General features: G+C 41.7%; 1 protein-coding gene across 2 annotated transcripts in view; it reads left to right on the forward strand.

Annotated features, from left to right (window-relative positions):
* Positions 1-18,577, forward strand: part of TBXAS1 (thromboxane A synthase 1) — a 244,211-nt gene that overhangs the window by 83,102 nt on the left and 142,532 nt on the right. For both annotated transcript variants that reach the window (XM_084536293.1, XM_084536292.1), the window contains one exon: positions 6,471-6,523. In XM_084536293.1, coding sequence (XP_084392419.1) covers positions 6,471-6,523 — 53 coding nt within the window. The remainder of the gene's footprint in view (positions 1-6,470; positions 6,524-18,577) is intronic.

The raw sequence follows: 18,577 nt of genomic DNA on the forward strand, positions 1-18,577 counted from the left end.
GGTATTTCTGGCAAAGCAGGGATGCCAGGTTGTTGCCAGTGGGCCAGAAGTGGTGCACAAGGGAATGTTAACCAACTGCAGCTGCTCTGTGCAGCCATGCCTCTTAGGCAGTGCTGGGGCTTACAACTTAGATGTTAAAACATGTAGTGGTGCGTGTGAGAAAATTTGAGGACTGCATGTGTTCCATGCACCGAGAAATCCTGCATGCTATTGAGGTCAGGCTTGCAATTGTGTATTTACTTGCTTGGCTTCCCCTCTCTCCCGCTGTCTCTTCAGTTACCAGCCTATTTGAATCAGCCATTAACCTGGTTAATGGGGAGAGACAGCAAATACCAGGAAGGATGATGTGCTTTTCTTAATTCCCTCTTGGAAACCTGACTGTTTTAAACTGTAAAAGTCTCAAGTAAGGGCTGAAAAGGGTCCAAAACATGTCTAGCCTTTGTTAATGCAGGCACACCCAGGCAGAGGAGAACAGGAAGAAGCTGTTTTCTCCTTGGGACTTTACTGGGAAGAGATCTTTGGGGGTGAAAGGGTAGTGCCTTGCCAAAACTGCCCCGATGGCTTCGAGCTGGTCGTGTGTGCAGGCTGTGGGGTGGGGAACTGGCATGACTGAAGTGTATTGTGCCATCTGATTCTTTGAGATGACTCAGTCATCAAAAAGATGAGTTGAGGCCCCTGGCCTCTCTGACCAAGGAGCTCGAACAGGTTTTCCAGACTCTGATATGCGAGCTGTTCATTGAAGATGGCAAGAGCTAGCACAGCACACAAACAGGAACCTGCCAACTTATTTTTTTCCTTAAGACCTGAAAAGGTAAAAGAAGAAAATATACAATTAAAAAAATTACCTGAACTAAATACCAAACAAATTATATAATGAGAACACATTGTCCACATTTTCATATGCAGATTCAATTAGTGTTCAGTTAATTAGCCTTTACAGATGAGGATTAACTTAATTACATAACACTAACCTCTCTTAATAACTATTAAGGGTAGGAAGGCTGCTTTTAATAAATTTGGAAGGGGCTATATGTGTTTTTTAAAATCTGAAATGGCATACACATAAATTAAACCAAATTACACACAAAGGACAGCTATTAAGGGCAACGATCAAAAGAAACAAACTATGTACATGGCTTGAAATCAGGCTGGTTAGAAGTTCATGCTGTTCTCCTCCTTATCTGCTGGCATCCTAGTGTTTTCACTGGGATTATTACTGGAGATGATGTACAATCTAGGGGTCATTCCTTCAAAGTGGGCTGCAGTCAGATACCAGTTTGCTCTAATTAAATGTTAGCTTGTGTTTTGAAAAATATATATCTATATATTGATTAGGGGACTAGGCTGTTAGCACTTACAAGTGGTCCAAGGAAAAAAGGCACACAAAGGCCATTGAATAGTAAAAATCCCATCTATAAATGTTGTCATTCATTGCCATTATGTACTATAAGTAAGTGTATAGATTTTTATTTGTTTTTTCTCTTGACAGGAGGTGTGGGTGCTCAAACACTGGTATTTCAGCTAATATCATAGTGAAACAGAACATCACTCCTGACTACAGGGAGGTGAGGGTGGGGGATGGAGCATATATGGGACTACTAATTGGGATGTGACATCTTTGGCTTCCAAGTCACAGGATTGAATCCAGGCTGTTTTGGCAAGGGGCCTTGGGGTGAACCAACCTAGGTGAAATGAGTTGGTGCTGCCTGTCCGGATCCCTGTGAGTGGGTAACACATCAGGTAACACCACCACTGGCATCCTCAAGCAAGGAGGTGCTCAAGTGTGCAAATACCACCTTGCTCCCAGCCCCAGTGCTCTTTTAAGGTCAGGGTTGAGATGCACATTGCTGCTTAGTAGCCCTTGCTGCATTCTGGTATTGACTTCTAGAGTCCATATTTTGAGCTACTACCAGGAGCGTTTTCTGGATACCAGCAATGTAGTCCCCTTGAAACAATTTTATCTAGTGACCCTTACAGAGTCTAGCTACGTTCGTGTAATTTATTTTCCAGCTGCAGCAAGCTGAAATTTTACAAAGCATCTTTCATGCACTTTGGGTCACCTTAAGCTTAAGTTTAAGCTTAAAGTCACCTAAGTTCTTATTTTCAGCTCATGAGATTTGCAGGTATTGAGCAACTACTGAAAATAAGTCTTATAAGCCCCATGCTGACACAGTTTAATATCTTTATCAATGACGTAGACTGTGGGATCAAGTGCACCCTCAGCAACTTTGCAGACAACACCAAGCTGAGTGGTGCACTCAATACTCCAGAAGGAAGGGGCACCATCCAAAGGGACCTGGACAAGCTTAAGAAGTGTGCCCCTGTGAATCTAATGAGGTTCAACAAGTCCAAGTGCAAGGTGCTGTACCTGGTTGGGACAATCCCAGACGTGAGTACAGACTGGGAGAACCCAGTGAGAGCAGCCCAGCAGGGAAGGACCTGGGGGTTCTGCTGGATGAAAAGCTTGACATGAGCAAGTGGTGTGCGCTTGCAGCCTGCATAAACAGGCCAGCAAGTGGAGGGGAGGGGATTGTCCCCCTCTACTCTGTCCTTGTGAGGCCCCGCTTGGAAAGGAGGAAGTTCTTCTCTCAGGGTGGTGAGGCACTGGCACAGGCTGCCCAGAGAGATTGTGGATGCCCCATCCCTGGAGGTGTTCAAGGCTGGATAGGGCCCTGGGCAACCTGATCTGGTGAGTTGCATCTCTGTTCATGGCAGGGTTGAAATTAGATGATCTTTAGGGTCCCTTCCAACCCAATCAGTTCTATGATGATTATGTGTTAGATACCCCAAAAATTAAAATGCGTAATGCTACTAGATGTTTCTGAAAACTTTGGCTAAGTGCCTACACCCATTTTCAGCAAGGAGGGAAGATGACTGCTGCAGATTTTTGAGACTGTGAGGCACTAGCAAGGTGAATATGCAATAAGGAGGATATTGCTGAAGGATCCATCTTGGAATGGCAGAATCTATTGAAAAAAGGGATGGGGGTACTTGAGCACCCCCCAGTCCCTTTTTGAAACCCTTTGATTTGCATGCTGTACAGGCTGAAGTTTCAGTACCCAGTGTCTTGAGATAGATGGTTGGCAGAGGCCAGATTTTGCTCCCGCTGATGCAAACTCAAATCCTTTTTCCTTCCATAGGGGTTGCATCTGCATCCCTAAGAGCAGGATTTGGCCTTGCGAGTGGTTCTGCCCACAGATGCAGCCGATGATGCATGCTCAAAGGAAGGGGAGAATGCAAATTCCCTGTAGGGAGGCAACTGCCAGCCACGTAAACAAAGAAGCCTTCTGGGTGTGCAGCAGTCAGCCCACTTGAGCTGCTGTTTCCATGGTGTACCAGATGCTATAAAATATGCTTTCTTCAGGGGAAAAAAGCTTTTCGTACTCCTGCATTATCTTGTTTGATAATGCACTGTCATCAAGCTGGTACCTCGCTGTAGGAGCCGCATGCAGCAAGTCGTTCCTCCCTGCCCTGCCCTAACCCTTCTCTGAGTTGTTGTTGATGATGACAATTCATATTCTGCAGCTTCCAGACAAAGAGAAGGTCAAGTGATTTTTCTGTCTTGGAACAGCATTACATACTACGTTTTTACACTTCATTGTTACCAATCTCTGTTTAATGTGCTATAGTTCCTCCTGATGTGCATGGTGTCATCTCATAATATAGTGCATTGTTTTGCTATTTGGTTTCTTTCTGTTTTCCTTTTATTAAAAAAAAAAAAAAAAAAGAAAAAAAGAAAAGAACCAAAAACATCTGTTTCCATTTTTTCCCTGTTCTCTATTCCCTAACCCCCACATTGCATCATTTTAGCTCCTGACTTATGGCCATTTAAACCACTGGGTACATGTCCAGCAGGCACAATTTCTGAGTTTGCTTCCTCATCATTGTGCTCACCCACTGGGTGGTCTTTGGGAGTTGAGGAGAGGTCTCTTACCTCCATTTTCATCTAGAACAGTTGCTGGCATTGGTCAGATATTCAGTTATCCTGTAAGCATTAAGTACAATTGCAACTGTAAACCTGGACAAACCTGCAATGATGACCCTTGGAGGAGATTAACAGTGGCTAGTGTTTAAAAAGAAATTAAAATAATAATAATAATAATAATAATAATAATAAAAGTTGCCAGTAGCAGTTATGAGGCTTGCTGTACTTCAAACACGACTCACAAGTGGAGGTTTTCAAGATACCTGTCTACTGGAAGCCATGTTCAGGGATGATGCTGTAAATCTGTCAGGGCTTTGTGGATGTGGCGTGTCCCCTGGCCCAGGAAAGTGGGCTGAGCACAGGCCTGGTTCTGTCATGCCACCGCCAGGCTTTACCTAAAAATCTTGCAGGGACTTCAGATAAGGCTGTTGATTTTGATTTATAGTTGCATATTATAACTGAATAAAAAAGAAACACTAAAAAATCTGAAGTTTTTATCAACTGTAATGAGGCTTTCTTCATCAACACTTTCTTCTTCCCCCTCCACCTTTCTCCTTCGCCTTCTCTTTCCCTCTCAACAGCATCTCTGGACCACATCCCCGGTCTTGTCCCGCTGTGTTGCAGACAGGGATGCACACACATCTTGGCCATGCTCTGGCCCCCGACACCTCTCAGGGTCCCTCACATGCAATGTGCTGGTGTTTCACCTGGTGAGATGTGCAGCTGGGTGCTCACCACACTGTACCTGCCCTCAGAGCAGGGCCAAGACAGAGTGGCTGGTGGGGACAGGCACAGCAGGGCACGACATCCGAGTGACCAGGGCTGTGGGGAACAGGGGCTTTTGCTGCTCCCAAGGGTGCTTTCTTGTGGTCTCTCCTCATTACTTTTCAACTCCCTTCCTCCTCCTATCCTGCAGGTTTGCACTTCTCACTTTGTGGAGGGAGGAAAATAGGTAAATAAGTTAATTTTAACTCTGTGCAATCATTTAGGAGGCCTGGAGGTGGAAGAACAGTTACTGGTTAACAGGCCTGCTCTGAAACGTGTTCTGCCTGACGCCACAGTAGCAAGCCAGAAGTGCTTCCAAGAAGTCAGATTTCTGGAAGGTTTCTTCACTGAATTGCTTAAAGCACAGGCGTGTTGTAAATAAAGAGAGCAGCTGGTAGATACAGGGGCGGCAATATGTGCTTGTCTCCTCGTGGTCCAGGGCAAAGCTTAGCCAGGGGGCTTGGGCTGCAGTTCGGGGTCTCCCTCCCTGGTGAAGGCCCAGGCCAGGAGGAAAGCGGGCTGAGCACAGGCCTGGTTCTGCCATGCCACCGCCGTGCTTTACCTCACATGCTGCCCTGGTGTGTTCATGTGGGCTGGGGATGCTCTCCTGAGCAATGTGGCCAGCGTGGGCCGATGAGCTGGGCCACGTAGTTTGCTTATTTGGGTTTTAAGTTAACACCTGAGGGTGATAAGCGAGGCAAACACCTTTGATTACCAGAGTTTTTGTTTGTTTGTTTAGTGTGGTAAAATGCTCTCAGTGCATTAACAGGTTACGCGGTCTTGTTTATTTATGACTGTGGTTTATGTATTTATAACGGTTCATATCATTCTAGATAACATTCTTTAGCATGTCTTAAAAATAAGTAAGCTTCAATATCAGGCCTAAGTATTCTATTTTGTTAGTTTTCTCCAAAGAATGAAGATAGATCATAATAGCCTTCCTTGAATTAATATAAATGCAGATTAATGCAGTCAAATATGTTATTTTTCCAAAGACGAGTTACAAACACAATGCAGGATGATTTTCAAGTATTGCAGTTTTGTTAAAACAGATTTCTTTATATTCGCTTTTGGGGATAATTTTTACACACCTTCTTTCAGATTAATCAATTTAAATTCATTTAGGACACTAACAATTTAGCACAGAGGCAGACATGTTTATATAAATGGATACCAATTTTCATCAATTATGAAAATGAAACACAGTGAAAATTCTAAAAGTTTGTTAAAATACATCTGCTTACTATTCTGCAGAATCTCCCAGGGGACTGCCTTGTGCTAAACTCCTATTTTGCTGGGTTGTTTTGTTTTTAGTTACATTATTCAAAAAAAAAATCCCCACCGCCACCAACAAAAAAACCAACCCACAACCTTTTCAACATTCCCTCTGTTTCTCTAGTGTGTTATAAGTCATACTTATTCTGTTATTAATTTCTATGTCAGTTTTTCCATCCACACACGTATCAGAATAAGATTATGAGTCAGGACTCTGATCATGAAATTAATCAAAAATATTGTGAAATGGTAACATATTTCAGATTGTAAAGCTCTGAAAACATATTAATGGCTTTCCAGATTTTCCTTTTCCTTCAATCATCATTTGTAGACTCTCCTTTCAGAGATGGACAATAAGAGAAAGATGAGATTATTGGCTAATGCAGTGTCTCTCTTATTTGAGGTTCAGAGCTTTGATGTGAGTGTTAGCAATACTGTGTAACAGGGTTTCTGGGTTTCTGTTAAGCACTGTTCTAAAATACTGTGATGTTTTTCTTTTACCCAGGGCTTTTGGGAAAACCATACAAAACTCATAAAGGAGTATGGACCTGTTTGTGGGTAAGCTTAGTTGTACCTTCAGCTGTCTGCTTTCGTGGGTCTTGCTGTTTGCTTTGGTTTGGGTTTGTTGGGTGGGAGAGGAGAATATACCACAATAAGATGCTCATTGAAATGCAAAGTGCAGTATTTCAGTCTGGGTGATAGAGGTAGAGGCTGTTTGATCACATGCAGAAAGTAGCCTTGGTTTATTTTAGTTCAGCATTTAGTGCTGGACTCCTTTCCAATATTAATTATTAATTATATAATATATATATTAATTTAATTAATTATTAATTAAAGTTTATTTTTTTCAGAACTATACAAAGCTACCAGCACCAATATTCTCTTTATATTTATAATTAAATAATTACAACATATATACATATAATTACAACATATTATAATGTATTCTTTATATTTATGCGAAGATCAGAAATAATAATTTAATGTCTTAAAACAAACAAATAAACAAAACCAAAAACCTAGTTTATGAAATAGTGTGAATTTTGTTCAGCTATAGCTGGCTATCTTTACGCAAAAATACTAAACTTAAAATACAATGAAGTACAGTTTAGAAATGAGGCATTCATTTCTCTATATCTCAGCTGTGCTCCCTTAGCAGGTTATTCAGAGTAAAGACGTTTTAAGTGTATTTCTTCATCCAGCACTTCCACATTTCTGTGATCTTTATTCCTTTTCTGAGAACTACTTTCCTGTTGTCATTGCTTTAAGTGGAAATGCACTTATTTCACGGTAACTTCTATTGTTTTGGTGAGTTGGTATTTCTAGCATAATTATTACTTCAATAGATAAGTATCAAGCAATGTCCATGAAGTAAAGACAAGATCAAAAATTTTTCCTGTGTTCTCCAGGAGTTTTATGAAACTCTGTAAAAGAGCATATATGAACGTGTGTATGTATTTGTTTAAAAATACTATGAATACACTTTGGATGTTCTTCCAGCCAAAAAAGCTCTATCAAAAGGAAGTCAGACTCAGCCATACAAAGCATTTGATGCTCCAGTCACAGCCTTCTTGTGGCATTTATGCTCAACCCTAAGGACAAAGTGCTGCAAGAAGCAGTAGAAATAATGAATTCCAAGGGTTAGGCACTTGTCTAAGAGGAAATAATACATTGTCTTAGCTGGCCAGGAATGGAGAAATATATTCATTAACACTGTGGCAATTTGTATGTTGTGTAACAAATGCAAAAGGACTGAGGCTTATTATCTCCGTGACCTTTGGTGTGATGCCCTTAAATGACAATAATGCAAGAACAGTGGCATTCATTGCTCAGTGTATTTCCCTCCTTATTAATATCGTGCCTATTTTTTCTGAGCTGAACTTGAGACAAGTTGCTATTTAGTCATCTGTCTGTCCACTTGGCCAGGCAGAGGCAATGTCATGGGAGAAAGAGGTGTGTAATTTCTGTCTGTGAGTGGATAGATAGAAAGCTTCACTTCTCCCATCTACCCATAGTTGACAGGGAATGAAACCTCTGGGACACTGCATGGGCTGCAAAGATGGATGGTGGTGGTAGTGGTCAGCCAGGACAGCTCTGCTTCCCTGCGATCCAGTAGGTAGGAGGAGTAAGCAGATTGAGCATAACCACATACCATTTATTTTGTGCTTGGAAAATTTAATTTGTGAGGGATCCAGGATATTGGCAGAGAATAAATACTGCTTTTGATATCTCTCAGGAAAACGAAGCTAGGCTCATACATTGCTGTGCTTGAGGTAAGCTTGATTTGTAGTTGAAGGAAAGCATTTTCAAACTTTACTTGTTGAGCTGGTGTTCAATAGATGTGTGTATGTGTCGGGGGGTGTTTATCACAGTCCTGTCAATTAAAGAAATTCCTTCTCTGTACATCTGTGTGATTCTTTCTGTGGTTCTTTGAAATAGGCAGTAAATGGTAGGTGTGTTTATGTGCACGGCCTCAGCGAAGTATTGGATCTGGCAGTTGGAAGAAGATGTGGCATTTTGCTTTTTCCAGATTGAAAACTGCTTTCCAATAAGCATAAAGAGCAATGATCTTTATTTCTACAGTGGTGAAGTGAGTTGAATACAAATCTTTGGAACTGAAGCCTTTTTTTTCTTTCTAAGGTCACTTGAATAGTCTGAATGATACCATCACAACTGTTTTCTTTTGTGTGTGAATTGGTTTCCTTGACAACAGGATGTCAAATCAACTTTTCAGCTTTAATCAAGTCAAAACAATATATCCCTTCCATTCCAAAAGGCCTCAAGTCGTAGAGAATTATTTCAAGTAAGGCTTTTGTAGGTCACAAAAGCATTTTTTTCTTTCGCTTCCGTGTGCTGATCCAAAGGAGAGGTGATGGTATTACTCTTTTATATAGAGAGACAATGCAAATTGTCTTTGGATGTGTGTGTGTGCTGTGCAAACTGTCTGTTTTCATATAGAGGTGGCTCAAGATGGAGGCCAAGCGGGAAACAAACAGCTCTCGTTCGGTGCAAAAGCAGAGCTGGAACAAAGGGAATTCAAGCCACTAACGTAGTTTTTGAGTAGATCATGCAACAGAATGGTAGTTTTTGGTTCAGCTATATTTTGGAGCACCTTCTATATAAGAAATCTCTGTACGTGCTGGTTCCCATACCAAAAAAAAAAATAAAATTGAAAGACATCCTGTTTGGAAAGCAATCTACTCTTGGTTTCTGTGGAACTTAGTGATTTCTGTCACTTATTTTTTGGATGTACTCTTGTTTTGATGCTTTGTTTTCACCCTACAATATCCAGTTATTCCATTTCAATTGCAGGCTTTGACTACTGGTGAGAAATAGGTGGTAAGAGGAGGCAGGGAAACAAAGAACTTCTGATGAGAAATGAATAGGACGAGCATACTTGATAGAGTAAGAAAAGTGATTGCTACAACATTAGCAGAGATGTAGTGGCTGAGTTGATTTTACTTTGTATACACACTTTGTATTCATGTAACCACTTAGTGCAGTTGCATTATTATGACTTTACAACGCTGTAAGTGAGTATTAATGATTTGGAGTGGGAAAATAGTGCCAAAATAAGTAACAGACTCTTGGCCCAGCAACACTCCAGCAGTGAATGATCAGAAAATACAATATAGCCACAAGAAAACAGGTGACTGAATGTATTCTGCCTTCAACCATAGCAATACATTTGGACATGGGGAAGAGTATACAAGTTTATAAAATAGACCTCACTCTATGTAATCAAAGAGTAAGAACAGAAGATTGAAATTCAATGTAATTTGTGGGGTGATACTCTTTCTTCATGTCCTTTTGCATGTGAAACAGCTTGCAGCAGATCAAATCCAACTCTTGCTCTTCATTCATTTGAACTCTCAGCTTCAACCTGCTGTGAGAAGTCTGGCCAACTATGTAGTAGAATAAGTGCTAATGATGACAAGAACAATGTAGAAGGAAGAGGTAAAGGGATGAGTCCAAGAGAAGAAAGAATAGGGTTCTTGGATTAAACCAACCTTAGAAAGGAGGTGGCAATCAGGGAGTTTGAGTCCAGGGTTGTTGGGCTGTGTACTGAGTCAACAAGCTCAGAATCTGCATTCTCTGATGGCGGGGAGGAATTATGGAGACTGTTTCTGATGACATCCAGTTGTAAGCCATTCTCAGTCCCCAGTAAAACCACCAGCACCAGATTGCATCTACCCATGCTGAGCTTCTGCTGGGCTCCAGCGCAAGCATCCCAGGATCAGCATAGCATCACAGAAAGATGTCAAGGTGCAGGTAGACAAATGGGTACATGCATGCACTCCTGAAGCACTTTGTGAAAACACTGATGTGAATGGAGCTCTACTCCCATAAAAAGAGCATCTTGCTTTGCATCAGGTTACTTCAGCACATTTTTAGAGTAATATTCAGAAAGCAACTTAAAATAGTATAGAAAATTATCTTAAGGTGTTTATGGAATTATACATTGTCTGATCTTTTTTGTTTGTTGGTTTTTGTTTGCTTGGTTTTTGTTGTGGTGGTGTTGTTTTTCCTTAAAGACTTCCTAATATTCCTTGAATGATTTTCTAATAGGTCATTATTGGAACCAAGATCGAGTCTGGTCATTTAAATGGTTGGCTGGTTTAAAGGATTAGGATAGATCATGGAGTCAGTCACTAACTTGAAATGTGTCCAGAGCTTAGTTGTGATGATAAGCTACACTGGCAGTTGACAGCTTTTCAGAAGTCTATGCAGCTGGAGTTTGTTCTGTCTTAATGCTCGACTTCTCCTCTACCCCCCCCCAGAAATGGTTGCTGCAGATGGCAATAGTTAGCATTTCTGCAGATGAGTCCAGAGCCAAATGGCAGTGGACAAGACACGGGCTTTTTTTACTGCTGTTCCTGGCCTCTGCATCAGGGCTGAGGCACACTGGTTAGTCCCTGCAGAGGTCTGGAGCTTTCCCCTTTTGTGTACAGTACAGGGACGTGCTTTTCTGGGATTTGGAAATCTGGAGCTTGTCATGAGTTGTTATCCTTACCAGCTATGCCTCCTCCAACACCACATTGAGAACCTAAAGTGGACTGGGGCAGGATCTCATCCTGCAAGGAACAACTGATATCTTCATCATGCACTTAATTTACTTGAGGAAGCAGTTTCTTTACTGCCATTTTAATTTCACAAACTTGATCTTTGTTTGTTTGTTTGCTTTGTTGTTGTTATTGTTGTGTTTTACCTCTTGGTTTCTAACCTTATTCTGCTTTATGTGGGAAGAGTAATCCTGGGACGGGTATTCTCATCTTTGTCTCTGAAGACTCATGTAAAGAAATAATTTAGTTTTATGAAACAATCTTATCCTGCTTGATTTCCTCTTTTACACTGGGGCTCTAACGGATTTACCACCTCTCCTGTGGTCCTTCATTTATTTTGATATTTTAAACAATTTACTTTTCGTATTTCAGTTAGAGAAAATCATTCCTGGGCAAGCATAGGGGAGGGAAGAAAAACAGGCTTTCTATTTCTGATCTATAGCTCCTCATAATCTGTCTCACATTTAATCTAATAAAGATTTTTGGTAGCCTCACTTGCCTGGATTTTTATTTTCTTTAGAGCAATACATTTATTTTTATTTTTTTTTGGACCAGAGTTGGGTCTTTCATAACCCGTCAAGATTTATTTATTTTTCTCACATTATTTCCTTCTTTATCTATTGTGATAATGCTCTTTGACTCTGCTGGATTGTTGATCACACCTAGAACTGCTCTTCTGAATTAGTTCTCTTTCCTTTAAATACCTGCAAGCTGTAGACACCGTACAGGAGAACCTGTAAATATGTGCCTAACTTTGAGCACAGGAGCAATCCCATTAAAGTCAATGGTGCTACTCAATGTGCTTTGAGTTAGGCAGAAGTTTATCTACCTTGATGAATCAGGGCAGTAAAAGAAACAATTGCATTTGTGCTTGAAAAATATTGTAACTGCTGTTGGTACACACAAACACCTAGGTTTATTGTAGCTCAAAGAAGTTAATGCGGAGAAAAATATTTCTTCCCCCTCTCCACCCTCTCTTTTGACAGCAGTTTGCATGTAGAAAATTTTATTGTTCCTCTGTGTAATGTGCTAGCTGTTCTCTCTGAAATGGAAGAGATTATCTCAAAAATTGACTGAACAATGGGGGAATCTTAATATTCTTAATTTAAACTCTCGGATTCCCCTCTCACTACTTTTTTAATTAACACTTTTGGAATTAGCTAATTCTTAAAAGTCTTTTTAAGAAGAACACAAGCCTAATGATATTCCTGGCTAAAAATTAGTGCCACGCTACAGTGCTACATCTCCATCCGACTCCTCACACTTAGCCATAATTAGGCACTGGTTACAGTTAGTTCCAATAGTTAAATCAAGCTGCTGTAATAACTTGTGAGTTACTTAGGGGTATATCATCACCAGTCTTTTTTCTCTCGAGCTAATTGGTCATGAAAACATAGCCTTTTGTGGGACTGAAGCCTAGAGATTTACTCAAAAGGTGGCATGTCACACTGTTTTGGGAATTGGAGTCTGGTGTTACTGTTATGGTTATAATAGGTTTGCTGCCTAATCGTTGTGAAGGGTTTAAGCTCTGTGCATGGAGACCTGTGGGATGCAGTTTATAGGCTGAATTTATAGTGAATTAGTTGACTAGTTTAATTCTGGCATGATTCAAATGTACTTAGGTCTCTGGGACATTGCAAAGTGATGCTCAGTGTACTAGTAATGTGGAAAGTGTTCGTTAATGAGCTCTTAGCCACGGACAAAATCTTGCATGTGGACTATGACCTCCCACAAGAACCATTCAACTTGAGCTTGTCTGCTCCGTGAAGGTTGGCTTTCATTTTGTCACTGTAGCCTCTTGCAGTCCAAGACAGGTCTGCAATCCAAGACCGGGAGCCCTTTTTTTCTAGGTATTCACAAACACAAGACCAGAGGCCCACCAAAATGTCATGGTCCCAGTCCTCAGTGCAGACAAAACCATTTGGATGGAAAAGTTTGGTGCAAGTGATGAATTCCTCTGGGTGCAAAACCATCCACGTCCCTGTGAGATTCCAGACGTAGCCCCAGGGTGGCTGCAGTGCAGGTATGTGCTCCCTGCTGCATTTTTTCCAAGTTTCTTTCCTCCACCCGTGACTGCACCATGACTCCACTGCAGCTGTCCAAGCTGACATAACTCAAAGGCCTGACGTAAGCTTTTACACCTCTGGAAAGGGAGTGTGAAATCCAACCAAATGAGGCCGGTATTTTATCCGCGCTTGGCAAGGCAGCAAAGGACAGTGTCAGTCAGCTGCACCGTGTTCCTGATGCTCATTTCTGTACTTGAAGAATGTGTGGCCTGATGAGGTTGTAGCTTCAGTTAGTGTTTGCACAGAGGGAAATTCCCTGGTCAGTACAGCTCAATTGAAGCAGTGTAGGTTGGGTGCAGAAAGGCTCTGTGAGACTGGCCACAGCTATGTCAGCTGTGATGACTGAAAGAGCAGTGCAGGCCCTTGCACCATCTGAGGAACCTCATTAAATTGAGGTCTGTTGCTCCGTGCGCAGGTACCAGCTTTGGCTGAGTGGAGGTTGTACCTCTGCTTGCTCCCAAGGAGGTGTTTCTTAGTACCCATGTTTCCTTGTATGTTGGTACTCAGCTATTAAAGCATAGTCCTCGTGAGCTCCAGGTTAAGATTATTTGAAAACTGAAGTTTCTTTTTGAAAACATGCTGCCTGAGTAGCATTTTACACCTAGTATACAATACAGGTGATCTTTGACCTGCACTGCCTGCTTCTTAGCTAATTAATGCTTAAAATCATCATTTTAAAGGGTTTGGGATAGGATTGCTTAACAGATTGCCTCCTCTTAACTGTGTGACACTGTTATGATCAGCACCTGCATACCAGACTGTGGCATCCTACTCTAAGGGAGGAGGAGGGGATGTTCTGAGGGAGACCCCTAGTTATAAAAACTAGTTTCCTAGTCTTAGTGTCACCTTGAATCTATCCTCTTCACCACTTACCAGAGCCTGCATTTGTTAATCTTAACAGGCTGTAAGGTCCACCTTGTAATTTTTTCCCCTTTCTACCATTTGGCAAGAAGTACGCTGTGGCCTGTAAAGACTGAAAAATCTGGGACGTTGTTTTAGTAAACCAATCCTATTTGGAGGTATAGGCAAGCAGCAGTGTTATACAATATGCACAGCAAAATCAATGCTTTTATTAGAATTTCCTACAGCAGCCAGAAGCATTGCTGCAAACCTGAAGCGGATGCATACGATACGTAATGTCCAGTAGCTATTAATGGTCGCTGACTTCACCAGCTATGCATCTGATTGTGAATTGGTGTTCCCAGTGCCATACATAGCAATTTTTAAATGAGGCTCTTGAATCATTTCCCCCTCTCTTTACACAGAGGGAGGAAAATGCATCATCCCTCTGATGACCCCACCCCTTCCCTCTCTTGGCAGCCTTTGAAGCAGAGCAACTTTACACCAGTGCTGCAAATCAGGAGCTCCTCCTGCCCTCCTTGGTTGCCAGCACCTCACAGGCATGGTAGGTCACTCTCTATGGCTGGTTTAGCCTTCTTTGTGGCAGCCCAAAGAAATCCCAAAGTGACTTCTGGCTTCCTTCTCATGTGCCATCAGAAGCATCAAGGAAAATTGATAATTTTAGGTTGGATCTTAGGAAGAACTTCTTTACCAAAAGGGTTGTTAGGCATTGGAACAGGCTGCCCAGGGAAGTGGTGGAGTCACCATCCCTGGAAGTCTTTAAAAGACGTTTAGATGTAGAGCTTAGGGATATGGTTTAGTGGGGACTGTTAGCGTTAGGTCAGAGGTTGGACTCGATGATCTTGAGGTCTCTTCCAACCTAGAAATTCTGTGATTCTGTGATTCTGTGATTCTGTGATTCTGTGAAAAGGGATTTCTCTTCCCCACAATTGCCCCACTGGGAGCTGGAGGAGAAGGTACAGAGACGGAACTGGAAGCCATAACCAATCCATTGCATGTCCCAGTTTGCTGCCAGGAACTTCAGGAGGCAGGTGCTGGTCAGACCCCTCTCACCATGCTGGGTGGGTGTCCTGAGAAAAGACTTTGTGGGGTCTCGGCCCTTGAGCACACCCAAGTGTTGTGAAGGACTATGTTTGGGATGACTTCCTTAGTTTCTTGGAAATTGTCACGTTTTCCTCCTTGAGGATTACCACAGCTTTGCCCAGGTATCTATTGAGGTGCCTCCTATTCCATTACTGTATCTTGTCCTTTGATGGTTACACCACCTGGGCTCTGGATTTTTTAATTAATTTATTTATTTTACCTTGATAGACCTGTCTTGTGGGCATTGTTTTCATGCTTCTAGCTGCATTTTTCCCCCCTAAACATTTGCCCTGGCTTTATTTTCTTTCTTTCTTCTCCTCATCCCCTTCCACTCTATGCTTTCTTCCCTCCATGCTCTAATTTTTATTCCTCCCTTGTTTTCTTACCCACGTTGAGCTGAAAACAGTAACATGACCTGACAATTTTACGTCATTCCAAGGTTTTTATGTACTTCCATAAATCTCTTCATTACCTTTTTATTGTTTTGTCATATATAGGTTTTAGTTTTTCCTCTACCTTATTAGTCTGGGGATCAATTTTAGTCTACTATGTTTTATTAGTAATAAGGGAAACAAAATATCTCCTTTTCCTTTGTTGCTTTGGCACCATCTTCAAATTACCCTTTTTTTTCTGTTTGACGACCTCTCTTCCTCCCCTGGAGAGTCTGCTTTATGTCAGACCTTCTGCTGGTTGGTAAGGAACTGGGTATGATTTCATCAGGCAATAGGCAAAAGTAGAGCCCGCTGCAGGGAAAGAAGTTGTTTTCAATTGTTAAGCTGCTTTTTTTTTTTTTTTTTTTGTAGTTTGGTGAGTGTGGAGTGAGCTTGAGCCCCCATTACCCTGGGGACTGGGAATCTTTCTTTACGCTAAATCTGGTGGCTAAACCTGAAGGCTTGTCTTGAAGGAGGATTTCTTTTAGTCATACTGATAAAATTGTACTGGTATAATTAAACAGCTATAGTAACATCAAAACACATCCCATGCACGGACACAGCAGTTGTGGAATGGCACAAACTAAATCATGCAAAAAAGTGACTAACTCCCCCAGCAATTATTATACTGGCAGGGCTGTGCTCCTGTAGGAGTTTTTTCTAGTCTGAGTTACGATTCCAGCCATGGCTTGTCCCAGAATCTCTTCTCTTCCCCCGTGTAAACAAGCCTGGAAATAGTGGTCTGGACCTTCAAGCTGTTGTTTACCTCGGCGTAGCTTCATTAAAAGCAAAGAGCCATGACTATTTGAGGGTCTTGACCCAATGTTTTTAGGTCTCTCTCATGTCATATAACTTTGATTTTTGGATGCTGGTACCTATTGAATAAAATTAGGTTTGGTACAGCAAATGTTAAGATGTATCCAGATATTTTAAAGTAGCTTACAGAAAAAGGAGTGAGTTGGGAGCAATGTTCTGACTCTGTAAGGGCTAGCAGTAGACATTTTATCACTCAGCAATAATCCAAGCTTTTCTTTCAATGTTGGAATCTGTTTTATTGAAAAAGGATTTTGGCAAGGACACGGGGAATTGCTGCAGTGTCTTTCGAAAATGACAATATGAGAGGATCTTGGTTCTTTGGGGCCTTTTATCACATAGAACATCTTATAAAATACTCTGTGGGAAGGACCAAAGTAAAATATTATCTAAGCAGCGTAACAGTTTTCTGTGTCCACCAGCTGTCCATTTGGCCCAATGGGTAGTAAGCCATGCATGGGGCAGGAGAATGAGAAAATCAGTCTAAAAGTACAGCACAGAAGCAAGGGTTAAAACAGGTCAGATGGTAATGCAATATCACATGGAAAAATGTTGGCCTTTAAATATTAAATTATTTTCTGTTAAAATAATTTAAATTCTGATTTTGAGGCAGAGAAATGTATTGTAAACCTGTAAGATTAAATACTTGAAGTGACTTCTTGCTGCAGACCCAACCTTTCTCTCAAGTCAGTGGCATTTTATTTGCTTTTGTCCAAGACAGTAACACAGCTGGATTTTCATCAATAGTGAAAAATGGAATTGAGTTTGGGAAACTACTGCAACTGTTGATTTCCGTAGCAAAATGCTTAAATAAATACACAGTTTTTAAGCCTTTTTAAGCCCCCGATGCACCATCGATACATCGTTGTGTTTATACATACACCTGACTGCTGTGGGCATTGCGTTCAGGGCAATTCCCAATCCCATGCTTTTTTTTGAACCTGCTATTTTGAATACTGCATTTCTGTGGGTGGCTGCTCCCATGATCTTCTCTGGCTGTCACCCCAGAAATCTGCGGGCTGTCCCTGTGTGCCCCCTCCTGCTGGAGGAGCCGGAGCAGTGAGTTGTGCTGAGGTCAGAGGAGAAGAGGCTTTTGCTAGCAGTGCTGAAGCTACCGTGAAGGCAGCATTGAATATTTAACTGTAAGGTCTCTGCTGGATTAAAAGGGCTCCAGGTGAGGAGAGCATGATCAATACTTACAAATATTAAAAGTGGTGCCTTCTCCCTTCCTTCTTCCCCCTTCTTCCTTTGCCTACAGGACATGAAGTATCTGAATCCCCCAGACAATTGCTCACGCATTTACATTTTCATTTGCTTGCTTTATAGCAAGGCTGTTCAGGCTTTTGGGAGGGGCAGCTATCAAAGACGTACAAGCACTGCCATTGTGTTTTATTGTTCCAGTCCATTTTTCCCTGTGAATGCAGGTGGGAGTTTTTCAGTGGGTTGGGTTTAGGTTTTTTGTTTTTGCCTCCTCTCTCTCTCCTTTTTTTTTTTTTCCTTCTGAGCATTTATAACCCTTTTATTGTCAGTCTTCAATCATTTTTGATAGATCAATATATTTACCTCAGTGATGGTTCATCCTACAGTTGTGCCTGTATTTTTTTTTTTTTTGCCTTTTTTATTGGGGTTATGGATAGATTGAGTGGGTTGTATCTCTGCTATACCTTTGTTGCTGCATGAGGATCGAGTCACTTGATCTTGCCCCAGTACCAGCATGTTTAGAAGGAATATGTGCTGTTTGCATTGGCCTGCTTTCAGCTTGCTTTCCTTTTTTTTTTTTTTTTTCTAGGTAGACTTTGAGCAATTTAAAATGCAAGCTTTTGTTGAGAAATGTTCTCCCCCAAAATATTAAGTACAAATACTGGCACTTCATGTGCACTCCACCATGTGGAGGGAAGGGCTCTAGGAAATAGTTCCAGCAGACATCAGAGACCCACTGGGTTTTGGAAGTAATATAGCAAAGCAATGTTGGATGATAACATTTACTCAGCTCATAAGTGAGGCAGGTCCCCAGGAGTCCTGAGGCCTTTAGCCAAGCAGCTATGACCAAGCCAAAGAGAAATTCTTCAGCCTACGTCTCACTAACATCCCAGGGCAGCCAAATGTGGGCTGGGGACAGCTGACTAAAGCGGCCACGAGCAGAGCTTGAATGTGTGCAGTGTGTGCATGGGGACTGGGTCCCAGCACTGTTGTGATGCGCCGTGCTGGGGCTGTCCTTCAGGAGGTGGAGGTGGGTGCACAGGGTGGAAGGGCAGCTCTGTGCAAGAGGACTAAACGAGCTCCATCATCCTCAGG

The sequence above is a fragment of the Aythya ferina genome (genome assembly GCF_964211825.1).
Source record: "Aythya ferina genome assembly, chromosome: 1".
NCBI lineage: Eukaryota > Metazoa > Chordata > Aves > Anseriformes > Anatidae > Aythya > Aythya ferina.